This window comes from Aquarana catesbeiana, linkage group LG02, assembly GCF_042186555.1.
Source record: "Aquarana catesbeiana isolate 2022-GZ linkage group LG02, ASM4218655v1, whole genome shotgun sequence".
Classification (NCBI taxonomy): Eukaryota; Metazoa; Chordata; class Amphibia; order Anura; family Ranidae; genus Aquarana; species Aquarana catesbeiana.
The window spans coordinates 92,896,898-92,910,733 of NC_133325.1; the positions used below are offsets into that span (position 1 = coordinate 92,896,898).

Genomic DNA, 13,836 nt, shown 5'->3' on the forward strand with positions numbered 1-13,836 from the left:
CCCCCTCCTCACTACACCTCCCCCTCTCCCTGCTCAGCTGATCCGCAGCTACAAATGGAGAGGAAGCGCTAAACAGCTGCTTTTCTCTTTGCACAGAGAACGGAGCTGGAATTCGCACCGGACTGCTGTGAATCCAGCCTAAAGGGATGCAGGCCCAGCAGATTTCCTTATTAATGCCCAGCAGCTCCACACCTGACAGTTAATTATAAAACCACTCCCAATAGACCCACTCAGAACAGAGACACAGAGAAACACACATGGATTTCTACAGAATAACAAAAGGTAGGAATCTGCAACAAAGGTTGTTATAATCCTTGCAATGTACATAGATCAGCCAGGGGGGAATGTTTTTTTCTCAACAAAAGTGGAGTTACACGTTAAACAGTCAACTTTTCAATATGCTAGCCTAAACTGCCCAAGAATTATATTTCACAGACCTTTCAGCATTTATATGAAACGTTACATATAGAAAAATAATTATTTGTATATTGCTTTCAGAAGAGATCATTTTTTTTATACCTCTGTATGTTCATGTGGCTTAAACCAATATTGTAAACATTAGAGACCATTATGAAAAACAAAAAACAGTTGACTTGGAACCCCAGAAGTACATGCCACCATGTAATACAAAGCTGCCCGTTTGCTATGCATGCATGGGTTTAGGCTACCCGAGCAGGTTTACCTACCAGGCATGACTTTGTATGAATTCAATTGCAGTGTGGCTTTTTATAATGATATATCTAATGATATATCAATACAAGTAAAAAGCTTCTTTCCTTATATCTAGTGCCTTGAAAAAGTATTCACACCCCTTGACATTTTCCACAATTTGTCGTGTTACAACCAAAAACGTAAATGTATTTTATTGGGATTTTATGTGATAGACCAACACAAAGTGGTACAAAATTTTCAAGTGGAAGGAAAATGATAAATAGTCTTCACATTTTTTTACAAATAAATATCTGAAAAGTGTGGCGTACATTTGTATTCTGCCCCCTTTACTCCGATACCTCTAACTAAAATCTAGTGGAACCAATTGCCTTCCAATTGTCCACCTCTGTGTAATTTAATCTCAATATAAATATACAGCTGTTCTGTGAAGCCTTCAGAGGGTTGTTAGAGAACCTAAGATCCCTTTCACACTGGGGTGTTTTTCAGGCGCTTTAGCGTTAAAAAAAGCGCCTGTAAAGTGCCTGAAAGAAGCCTCATCTGCAATCCCAATGTGAAAACCCAAGCCCTTTCACGCTGCCAGCGCCCGAAAAACGCTGGTAAAGCGCCGCTTGAGACCCTTTTCACACTGGGGCGTTTTGCAGGCGTATTTTGGGCGCTGGCAGTGTAAAAGGGCTCGGGCCATCGGCACACCCAGCCCGCTGGCAAAAACAGGAAAGCGCTGCAAAGAAGCTGCTTGCAGGACTTTTTTTGACGCCCTGCCAGCGCAGCGCCCCAGTGTGAAAGCACTCGGGCTTTCACATTGGGATTGCAGATGAGGCTTCTTTCAGGCGCTTTTTTTTTAACGCTAAAGCGCCTGAAAAACGCCCCAGTGTGAAAGGGGTCTCGGTGTGAAAGCACTCGTGCTTTCACATTGGGATTGCAGATGAGGCTTCTTTCAGGCGCTTTACAGGCGCTTTTTTTAACGCTAAAGTGCCTGAAAAACGCCTGAAAAATGCCCCAGTGTGAAAGGAGTCTTAGTGAGCAAACAGCATCATGAAGGCCAAGGAACACACCAGACAGGTCAGAGATAAAGTTGTGAAGAAGTTTAAAGTAGGGTTAGGTTATAAAAAAAATATCCCAAGTTTTGAACATCTCATGGAGCACTGTTCAATCCATCTTTCGAAAATCGAAAGAGTATGGCACAACTGCAAACCTATCAAGACATGCCTGTCCAAGTAAACTAATAGGCCGAACAAGGAGAGCATTAATCAGAGAACCAGCCAAGTGGCCCATGGTAACTCTGGAGGAGCTGCAGAGTTCCACAGCTCAGATGGGAGAATCCGTCCACAGGACAACTATTAGTTGTGCACTCCACAAATATTGCCTTTATGGAAGATTAGCAAGAAGAAAGCCATTAGTGAAAAAAAGCCATAGGAAGTCTCATTTGCAGTTTGCGAGAAGCCATGTTGGTGACACAGCAAACATGTGTAAGAAGGTGCTCTGGTCAGATGTGTCAGAAACCATGAATCAGACTGAGACAGAAGTACAGTTAAATCACACTTGTTTAATAATAATAAAAAAACGGTATACACAGTAAACGTAGTCAAAACATAGCCAAAGTTCAGGAACCGGAACGCATAGTCAGACAAGGCAAAACATCAGGGAGTCAGAAGGAATGTCAGACAAGCAAGTCTTTAACAGGAACACAGGAACACGTCTCTAGAGATGAGACCAAGGCGAAGGCAGAGATCATCTGGACTGGACGGCTTAAGTAGGCAGGACCGACAAGCAGGTTAATCAACAGGTGAGTCACTGTGAAGAGATAGGAGCTGGCAATTAGCTGACAGCTGAGCGGCCAGCTCAGAGAAGGAAGGGCTGGGCCCAGCCTTGACAAGATGCGACCAAAATTTAACTTTTTGGCCTAAAAACAAAACGTTATGTGTGGCAGAAAACTAACGATGCACATCACTCTAAACACACCATCCCCACTGTGAAACCTGGTGGTGGTAGCATCATGTTATGAAGATGCTTTTCTTCAACAGAAACAGGGAAACTGGTCAGAGTTGATGGGAAGATGGATGGAACCAAATACAAGGCAATCTTAAATGAAAACCTGTTAAGAGTCAGTAAAAGACCTGAGACTGGAGCAGAGGTTTGCCTTCCAGCAGGACAATGACCCTAAACATACAGCCAGAGCTACAATGGAATGGTTTAGATAAAAGAAAATATACATGTGTTAGAATGGCCCAGTCAAAGTCCAGACCTAAATCCAAATGAGAATCTGTGGCAAAACTTTAAAATTACTGTTTAGATGGTCTCCATTCAATCTGACAGAGCTTGAGCTATTATGCAAAGAAGAATAGTCAAACATCTCTAGATGTGCAAAGCTGGTAGAGACATCCCCAAAAAGACTTGCAGCTGTAAAAGCAGCGAAAGGTGGTTCTACAAAGTATTGACGCAGGGGAGTACAAATGCACACCACACTTTTCAGATATTTATTTGTAAAACATTTTGAAAAACATTTATCATTTTCCTTCCACTTTACAATTATGTGCCACTTTGTATTGGTCTATCACATAAAATCCCAATAAAATACATTTACGTTTTTGGTTGTAACGACAAAATGTGGAAAATGTCAAGGGGTATGAATACTTTTTCAAGGCACTGTATGTGAGGCTGTCAGTTTGCAATACTCTTGTCCAATCCTTTGCCCTGGCCATCCTCCACTCATGCCCATTTATGCATGTATTGTTCTGTACACTTGTTTTCTGAGTAATCAATGCGTAGTTTGTAAATACATACTATTTTACTTGTTTCCATTATTCTTTTCATAATAAAAAGATATATATGTATACGTGTATATTAACACTTGGCATGGCCAAAGCAACACATTTTATGGGCAGAAGGAAAATCTGAACTCACCATAAAGGAGTACAGTGTCTTCATCTGTGTGTGTTATCTCCTCCACAAGCATGGATCCATATTCCTCAAGGTCACCAGGAGAATCTGGCTTGTCCGATGTCTGCCCTGAATCCATTATTACCATAAAAATATTAAGAGCCCTTTCACACTGGGGCGGTTTGCAGGCGTTATTTCGCTAAAAATACCGCCTGCAAACCGACCCAAAACAGCCTCTACTGTTTGTTCAGTGTGAAAGCCCGACGGCTTTCACACTGAAGCGGTGCGCTGGCAGGAGAAGAAAAAAGCTCCTGCAAGCCGCATCTTTGGAGCAGTGAAGGAGCGGTGTATTCACCGCTCTTAAACCGTTCCTGCGCCCATGAAATCAATGGGGCAGCGCGGCTATACCGCGGCAATACCGTGGCTATAGCTGCGCTATGCGAGCGTTTTTAACCCTTTTTTGGCCACCAGCGGGGGTTAAAACCACACTGCTAGTGGCCGAATACCGCAGCAAACACGACGATAAAGCAGCGCTAAAAATAGCGCTGTTTTACCGCCGACGCCCCACCGCCCCAGTGTGAAAGCAGCCTACTGCCCCGTACACACGGTCGGATTTTCCGACGGAAAATGTGTGATAGGACCTTGTTGTCGGAAATTCCGACCGTGTGTAGGCTCCATCACACATTTTCCATCGGATTTTCCGACACACAAAGTTTGAGAGCAGGATATAAAATTTTCCGACAACAAAATCTGTTGTCGAAAATTCCGATCGTGTGTACACAAATGCGACAGACAAAGTGCCACGCATGCTCAGAATAAATAAAGAGATGAAAGCTATTGGCCACTGCCCCGTTTATAGTCCCGACGTACGTGTTTTACGTCACCGCGTTAGAACGATCGGATTTTCCGAAAACTTTGTGTGACCGTGTGTATGCAAGACAAGTTTGAGCCAACATTCGTCGAAAAAATCCTAGGACTTTGTTGTCGGAATGTCCGAACAAAGTCCGACCGTGTGTACGGGGCATTAGTGTTAAAAGAAGCTAATTAAATACTTTTCAACACAAAATTCCGTTTGTTAAGCCTTCTTACTTGATGCCACAATTAATTTCTTATTACAAAGATATAAATGTTTATACATGTTTATTAACACTTGGGAAAGCCAAAGCAACACATTTATGTGCAGCTAAAAAACTTACCAGAAAGGAGTACAGTGTCTTCACCGTCATGCACACATCCATCTTCTGGGGGGTTACCAGGAGAAGCTGAATCATCCAGTGTCTGCTCTGTGTCTATTTTAACCATAAAAAGGCATTAAATGGAGCTGATGGAAATACTTTTCAACACAAAATTCCATCTGTTAAGCCTCCCTACTTGCCACCACCATTATTTTCTTATCAAAAAGATATATGTGTACTGTATATACTAATAATAATAATAATTATTCAAGCCAAAGCAACACATTTTATGTGCAACCAAAAAAATCTGAGCTCACCAGAAAGGGGTACAATGTATTTACCTGCTATCTCCTCCACAAGCATGTGACCATCTTCTGGGAGGTCACCAGGAGAAGCTGGCTCATCCACTGTCTGCCCTGTATCAATTATTATCATAAACATATTAAACATCAAATGGAGCTAAAGTAAATACCTTTGGACACAAAATTCTTTTTGTTATGTCTTCTTATTTAGTTATATCGAAGTTTACATTTTTATATTTTAATATGTTTATTAGCGTTTTCACATACAAAAGAGAACATACATTAAGAATTTGGTCACATTTTCTTCCATGTTGTACAGTTCAGTAGTGGCCATAAGTAATTTTCTTTTGATACAGGCACAAATAATATCATCATACAATATAAAGTATTATGTTATCTGAAAAAGGTCATTGTTGCATTAACTTACAAAAATGTATAGTTTAAATCCCTTTTATAGGTGCACCATCTTATTCCATATTACAAATGAGAAGATGGGACAGTACCAAATAACTTACGGTATTTTGATATTTGTGAGAAAAATAGGAGGAAAAGACAGGAAATGATTAGGAAAAAAGAAGAAAAAAAAAAGTATAGCTGATGGAGGGGAGGATTGGTATCTCTGGGGTATCACGAGTCAACGAAAAGATATCATGTCCATGGGTCCCACTTTTTCACAAACTTGATTTGGGTGTTATTGAGTATACATGTGAGTTTATCATTAATCATAATTAGGGCTGAAACGATTAATCGATATTATCGATAATAATCAATAATGAAAATCGTTGTCAACGATTTTCATTATCGATTAGTTGGTCCGCACCTTCCTTCTGTCTGTCCGTCCGTTTTAAATCCTCCCTCCCTGTGTCCTCGGCGCCGCCATTTGTGACCAGGCACGTCTGCGCCGCCGCACGTCCACGGCGCGCCTCTCCTCCTCCTTGCTGACGTCACCCCCCCTGATCTTCTCAGCCCCGCCCGCTGCCTCGAGGGAACAGAGAAAAAATCCTCCCTCCTGTGTCCTCGGCGCCGCCGTTTGTGACCAGGCACGTCCGCGGCACACCTCTCCCCCTCCTCCTCTTTGCAAACGTCATCCCCACTGATCTCAGCCCTGCCCGCTGCCTCGAGGGAACAGAGAGGCGAGGGCAAGAAGCGAGGAGAGCCGAGCTGCTCATTCATAGTGAAAGGTAGCAGCTAATAACACAGTAAAAACAGCACATTTTTATGACCGGGCACCATCCTAACAGTATTACTGGGGAGGGAGGGGGGGGGAATGCCCCATCATTGGTGTTCCTGGGAGGGAGGGGAATAGACATAGTTCCCCATTGGTGTTCCTGGGAGGGGGGGGAATAGTGCCCCATTGGTGTTCCTGGGAGGGGGGGGGAATAGTGCCCCATTGGTGTTCCTGGGGGGGGGAATAGTGCCCCATTGGTGTTCCTGGGAGGGGGGGGGAATAGTGCCCCATTGGTGTTCCTGGGGGGGGGGAATAGTGCCCCATTGGTGTTCCTGGGAGGGGGGTGCCTGGAGTAGTAGTTCCCCATCATTGGTTTTCCTGGGTGGGAGGAGAATAGACATAGTGCCCCATTGGTGTTCCTGGGAGGGGGGGTAGTGCCCCATTGGTGTTCCTGGGAGGGGTGGGGGGATAGTGCCCCATCATTGGTGTTCCTGGGAGGAATAGTGCCCCGTCATTGGTGACCCCGGGAGGAATAGCGCCCCGTCATTGGTGACCCCTGGAGGAATAGCGCCCCGTCATTGGTGTCCCCGGGAGGAATAGCGCCCTGTCATTGGTGACCCCGGGAGGAATAGCGCCCCGTCATTGGTGACCCCGGGAGGAATAGCGCCCCGTCATTGGTGACCCCGGGAGGAATAGCGCCCCGTCATTGGTGACCCCGGGAGGAATAGCGCCCCGTCATTGGTGACCCCGGGAGGAATAGCGCCCCGTCATTGGTGACCCCGGGAGGAATAGCACCCCGTCATTGGTGACCCCGGGAGGAATAGCACCCCATCATTGGTGTCCCCGGGAGGAATAGCGCCCCGTCATTGGTGTCCCCGGGAGGAATAGCGCCCCGTCATTGGTGTCCCCGGGAGGAATAGAAAAAAATGGCACATTACGATTTTTTTTATGATTTTATCCGATTAATCGATTAATTGAAAAAATAATCGGCCGATTAATCGATTATGAAAATAATCGTTAGTTGCAGCCCTAATCATAATTCAGTTTAATTTGTGTTTGACATGGTCAGTAGACACAATCTTGCAATCACAATTCTAGCAGTTAGAATTATATATGACACTAATCCCTTTTAGAGGTTGAGGAAGTCCATTGACAGTTTTCTGAAACAGTGCTTCTTCTAGTGGCCTAGAGATATTCACCATGGTGACAGAATTTATTCATTTGAAGATACTGACCCAGAATCTACTTATTTTAGGGCATCACCACCTTATGTGTAGCATGGAACCCACTTGGCCACAGTTTCTAAAACATTGAGATGACATTTGTGGTCACATTTTAGCTGCTCTGCTGGGGACCGTGTAGCATCTTAGTAGCTTTTTTAAATTAGATTCCACAAGGGTTGTAGATATCATAGATAAATGATGGGCTATTTCTTGCCACTTTGATAGATCTAGACCAAGCCTGGTATAAACTAGCAGGTTTTTTTTTGTTCAGCCCAGGGTTAGCACAGAGATCTCCCCCCGCTGAGCTATTGTGTTCTGACAGGGTTACTGCCACCTCCCCAAGAACACACCGACCAGTCCTCTCAGCCATTGCCGATCAGCAGACCTTTTTCGGTCATGTCCCTTCATGTCCCCGGACAATCGACCAACTTCTGTCAGACGGGCTGTTATACACACGGGCCGAATGTTGGCCCAGTTTCTATTAAGCCGGCCGGTTCTGCCCAATATTTGGCCCATATGTACGGGGCTTAAGTCTATATTCAAGTCTTGTTCCCATTGTTTAATATATGGGAGTTTATGACTTGGTTTAGTTAAAATATTGTATATTATTGAAATACAATCTCTTGCAGAATCCCTGGTTTTGCAAAATAATTCAAATAATGTTGATGTTAAAGTACAGGTGGTATGTTTTAGTTTAGTTTTATGGTAAAATGTAAGTTCATTATAATGAAACATTTAACATAGAGTCACAGTCTAGGCCTACAACTTTGGTTGCAGATGCAGTAAGTCCAACATCCTTATTCTAATGCCATTTGGAGCTGCCTTAGGGCAGTTATGATATTAGGGTATATTTTTATTCCTAGGCAGGATAAGACAAACAGACGACTGAATGTCAAAGGTAATACCTCAATTTCTTTTACACATTTTTTTTTTTTACCTCCTGACGGTATAATTATGTCAGATTTTTGCGTCTCAAAGCGGTACAATTATTTTGCATAGAAATTTGGCGTTTTATATTGTAGGCCTGTAATTCTTAGCAATAACACACTTAAATCTGTCCACCAAGAGTCTAGTAGACATCCCTGGTATGGTGAAGTTTGAAACACAAAATCATAAATTATAATATAATAAATAATTATAAATATAAATAAAAAATAATAATATAATAATAATAAAATTAATTTCCCCAAGATTCACTATTGTGCAATTCTGCAAGTGTTCTAATTTACTATCCCTGTTTTCTAGCTGGTCTAAAACCACTTTTGATGTAAAGGGACACTTTTTGGTTGCTATGGACAATCTCAAGTTGCAGAAAGAACCGTATATATAATATAAAACTGCATGCAGGGCATTGGACAAAGCACTGGGGACGAGGGGATGTGAAATAATTTCATACAGTAATGTAATCTGTAAGATTACACTGTACTGCTGCATATACATCTTCAATCCACTGCCACACACACACCAATTAGGTCGCTTGTAGTAGCTTTTCACTCCCTCCCACTCCCCTTTCATCCACCTCCCCTTATGTGTAATATTGTGTATAATGTTTCCATGGTAACACATCATGTGACTGTGTGTTGTGCGGGTATATCATGCCCCCACTAAAGATAGCCGCTATTCAAGCCTGAGGAAGGGACACGCATGTCCCAAACGCGAGCACCTCCCGCCGACCCCACCCGGAAGTGACGTCCGCCACAGCGAGCAGTGTCAACCATCGATCCCCTCTCCTATCCACCGGACAGCACAGTGAACCAGCAGTGTGACCGGCATAGGATCGGATCCAGGAGACACAGCCACCGCCACATCTTACCGGACCTCCTCCACTCTCACCTGGCCTTGTGCCTTCACTTTTGTTAGTGTTTTTAACCATTTCATTGATTAAACCAGCCTGTATACTGCACTTAGAGGGCGCTGTTCTTTCTTGTTTTCTCCATTCCAGAGTTCTTGTGCATTCTCACTCTGAACTGGCAGCCCTCTGTGGACAGTTTTCCTACAATATCATTCCTTATATTCCTTATATTGTTTTTAACATCTGGTTTTATATTAGTTTTAATATCATTTTTAACAATAGTGTTTTTCACTATTCACTGTACCGTGGTCAACACTGTCCTTAAACCACTGTTACATTGTTTTATGGCCTTAGTCTGTATCCTTATATGGCCCGACCATCCCCAATAGATACCTGATTGTTTCCCTGCCCCCCCCCCCCCCCCACTGTCTTATCCTTGCTGTATCCAGAGAGCGCCGTATTATCTTACTCCTTGCTATTTCGTAAGGCCAAATACAAAGTAGAGGGAGCCTTAGCAACCAATCAGAAGTAATCTTTCATATATCTGAATATAATAACGACATCTGGTCACCATAGGTTACTGCACTTGTTACATCATCTTCAGCTACTTCTGAAACTTTCCTGAAGCTCAATGAACCCTATAGTATAAATCAACTAAATACATACCATGTGCATCAAATAAACAGTGTTCAAAGTCTTGTTTGTGTCCTTTAAAATGGTTGTAAACCCTTTACAACCACTTTTTACTACTGGCAAGCCTATAATTAGGCTTACCTGTAGCTACACTGGATATCTCATAAACTTTCATGGTTTAGGAGATATCTCTGTATTTGCATGTGCCGACGTCATTGACACATGCGCAGTTAAGCAAACTGAAGCAACGGCACGTACGTGACTGTACCGTTACCGGCGGCTCCCGTGGAGTGACGTCATCACGGCTCTGGCCAATCACAGTGCTGGAGCCGCGATACCCGGAAGTAACCCCCGGGAGAAATGTCGGCCGCCGGAGCGGTGAACGAGGACCGCTGCGGGGGCTTCGATCTCAGGTAAGTAATTCATAATAAGCTAGTATGCTATGCATACTAGCTCATCATGCCTTTGTCTTGCAGGTTTTTTTTTTTTTTTGTGGAATTTTTTTTCAGGGTTTACAACCACTTTAACCTCTTGAGCTCCCGAAGGTTTTACCTCCTTCATGGCCAGGCCATTTATTTTCTATTTCACTACACTACTTTAATTGGCAATTGCGCAGTCATGCAGCACTGTACCCAAATTAAATTTATATAAATTTTTTCACACAAATAGAGCTTTCTTTTGGTAGTATTTGATGACCACTTTTTTTTTTATAATTTTTTTGTTATTATTATTATTATATAAAGTAAAGAAGGCTGAACATTTTTCTACTTTGTTATAAAACATATCTAATAAAATCAAATTTATTCATAAATTTAGGCCAAAATGTATTCTGCTAAATGTCTTTGGTTAAAAAAAAAAAAAAAATACCATTAAGTGTATATTGATTAGTTTGAAAGTTATAGCATCTACAAACTATGGTATATACACTAGAATTTACGCAGCTATAGATGCTATAATAGTAATGGCGGTGATCAGCGACTTATAGTGTGACTGTGATAGCATAGCAGGCAAGCAATCTCTGACGCTGATACTGACTGGAAGGAAAAATAACTGACTTGACACTGACGTTGCTAGTGACACTAATACAGTGATAATTTATAATACTGTACACTGTACTATGAAACTAATGACACTAATGGGTGACAGGGGTGGTTAGAAGGGCAATCAAGAGGTTAACTGCTTTTACTCATAGGATCTGGCTGGTTTTTCTCCCTGAACTCAGAGTTGATTTCAGGGAGAAGAAACAGCCAGATTGCTGTTTGGTGTTCTGTGTCTTTGTAATCACAGAACTCTGTGCTGTGGTTGGCCACAGCCGATCAGCAGGCATACAGCAAAAACCATTGGCTGCAACCTGCTGACAAACAAACTAAACTACAAACCTTGAAAAAAGGCATAAATTGGGATAAAATATTAGGAACAAACAATACGGAGGAGAGATAGGTTTGCTTTAAGAGTATATTAAATAAGGGCATTAGCCAATGTATCCCATTGGGTAATAAATTTAAAAGGGCGAACAAAAGTCCTGGATGGCTTAACTCCAATATAAAAATGCTTATAAAAGCAAAGGAGAAGGCCTTCAAAAAATACAAGGTTGGGATCATCCTCAGCATTCAGACTTTATAAAGAATGCAACAAGAAATGTAAGGGTGCAATTAGGATGGCTAAGATAGAACATGAAAGACACACAGCGGAGGAGAGCAAAAAAAATCCCAAGAAATTCTTTAAGTATGTAAACAGTAAAAAAGGGAGGACAGACCATATTGGCCCCATAAAGAATGAGGAAGGACATCTGGTTACAAAGGATGGGGAGATGGCGAAGGTATTGAATTTATTCTTCTCCTCAGTCTTCACGAGTGAATCAGGGGGCTTCAGTAACCAAAACTGCAGTGTTTATCCTCATGACACAACACAGGAAGCACAGCCATGGTTAACAGAGGACAGAATTAAAATTAGACTTGAGAAACTTAACATTAATAAATCACCGGGACCTGATGGCTTGCATCCGAGGGTACTTAGGGAACTCAGTCAAGTGATTGCCAGACCATTGTTCCTAATTTTTACAGACAGTCTACTGACTGGAATGGTACCAGCTGATTGGAAAAAAGCCAATGTAGCACCAATATTTAAAAAGGGCCCAAAATACATCCCTGGGAATTACAGACCAGTTAGCCTAACATCAATAGTATGTAAACTCTTGGAAGGGATGATAAGGGACTATATACAAGATTTTAGTAATGAGAACTGTATCATTAGCAGTAATCATCATGGATTCATGAAGAATCGTTCTTGCCAAACCAATCTACTAACCTTCTATGAGGAGGTGAGTTGCCATCTAGATAAAGGAAGGCCCGTAGACGTGGTGTATCTGGATTTTGCAAAAGCATTTGACACAGTTCCCCATAAACATTTACTGTACAAAATAAGGCCCTTTGGCATGAACCTTAGGGTGAGTACATGGATTGAAAACTGGCTACAAGGGCGAGTTCAGAGGGTGATGATAAATGGGGAATACTCAGAATGGTCAGGGGTGGGTATTGGGGTCCCTCAGGGTTCTGTGCTGGGACCAATCCTATTTAATTTGTTCATAAACGACCTGGAGGATGGGATAAACAGCTCAATCTCTGTATTTGCGGACAATACTAAGCTAAGCAGGGCAATAACTTCTCCACAGGATGTGGAAACCTTGCAAAAAGATCTGAACAAATTAATAGGGTGGGCAACTACATGGCAGATGAGGTTCAATGTAGAAAAATGTAAAATAATGCATTTGGGTGGCAAAAATATGAATGCAATCTATACACTGGGGGGAGAACCTCTGGGGGAATCTAGGATGGAAAAGGACCTGGGGGTTCTAGTAGATGATAGGCTCAGCAATGGCATGCAATGCCAATCTGCTGCTAACAAAGCAAACAGAATATTGGCATGCATTAAAAAGGGGATCAACTCCAGAAATAAAACGATAATTCTCCCACTCTACAAGACTCTGGTCCGGCCGCACCTAGAGTATGCTGTCCAGTTCTGGGCACCAGTCCTCAGGAAGGATGTACTGGAAATGGAGTGAGTACAAAGAAGGGCAACAAAGCTAATAAGGGGTCTGGAGGATATTAGTTATGAAGAAAGGTTGCAAGCACTGAACTTGTTCTCTCTGGAGAAGAGATGCTTGAGAGGGGATATGATTTCAATATACAAATACCGTACTGGTGACCCTACAATAGAAATAAAACTTTTTCGCAGAAGAGAGTTTAACAAGACTCGTGGCCACTCATTAAAATTAGAAGAAAAGAGGTTTAACCTTAAACTACGTAGAGGGTTCTTTACTGTAAGAGCGGCAAGGATGTGGAATTCCCTTCCACAGGCGGTGATCTCAGCGGGGAGCATCGATAGTTTCAAGAAACTATTAGATAAGCACCTAAATGAACGCAACATACAGGGATATACAATGTAATACTGACACATAATCACACATAGGTTGGACTTGATGGACTTGTGTCTTTTTTCAACCTCGCCTACTATGTAACTATGTAACTATGTAACTTGTGCTGTGTCCCATCACAGCACAGGTCAGCAAGGGGGCGCACGCACAAAAATCAGGAAGTACATCACGGCATACAGGTACATCGCAGTACATGGCTAGCAGAACATGTACTACTGTTAGCAGACAGCAAGTGGTTAAAGAAACAACATCTCTGCAATAAATAGCCCTTTAAAATCAAAAACAAAACCTGTTGATTTGCCAGAAACCCCGTAAGCTTCTATCTTCCATGTTCACTCTGCCTCTGCTGCACTGATATTCCACTTCTACTAAAATTTCAAGTAGTGTTATTGGCCTGAGTTTTCCTCTGTTGACTACAGAACACTTCCACCTTATGTTATGGCAATGAGGAGTGGGGAAGGTGAGTACAAGAGAACTGAGCAGAACTGATAACACTGTTGGTATTTCAGTGCGGCACACTGGATGTCTGGCATATCAATTAAATATTTTTTTAAATATTTT

General features: G+C 42.4%; 1 protein-coding gene across 10 annotated transcripts in view; it reads right to left on the reverse strand.

The window, feature by feature from the left end:
• The window catches only part of LOC141127056 (uncharacterized), a 227,721-nt gene that overhangs the window by 25,583 nt on the left and 188,302 nt on the right, over positions 1-13,836 (reverse strand). For 8 of the 10 annotated variants that reach the window (XM_073613200.1, XM_073613202.1, XM_073613199.1 and 5 more), the window contains 3 exons: positions 5,066-5,140; positions 4,746-4,838; positions 3,574-3,678 (listed from right to left, as the gene is read on the reverse strand). In XM_073613200.1, coding sequence (XP_073469301.1) covers positions 3,574-3,678; positions 4,746-4,838; positions 5,066-5,140 — 273 coding nt within the window. The remainder of the gene's footprint in view (positions 1-3,573; positions 3,679-4,745; positions 4,839-5,065; positions 5,141-13,836) is intronic. The other 2 variants (XM_073613203.1, XM_073613201.1) reach the window with 1 other exon arrangement.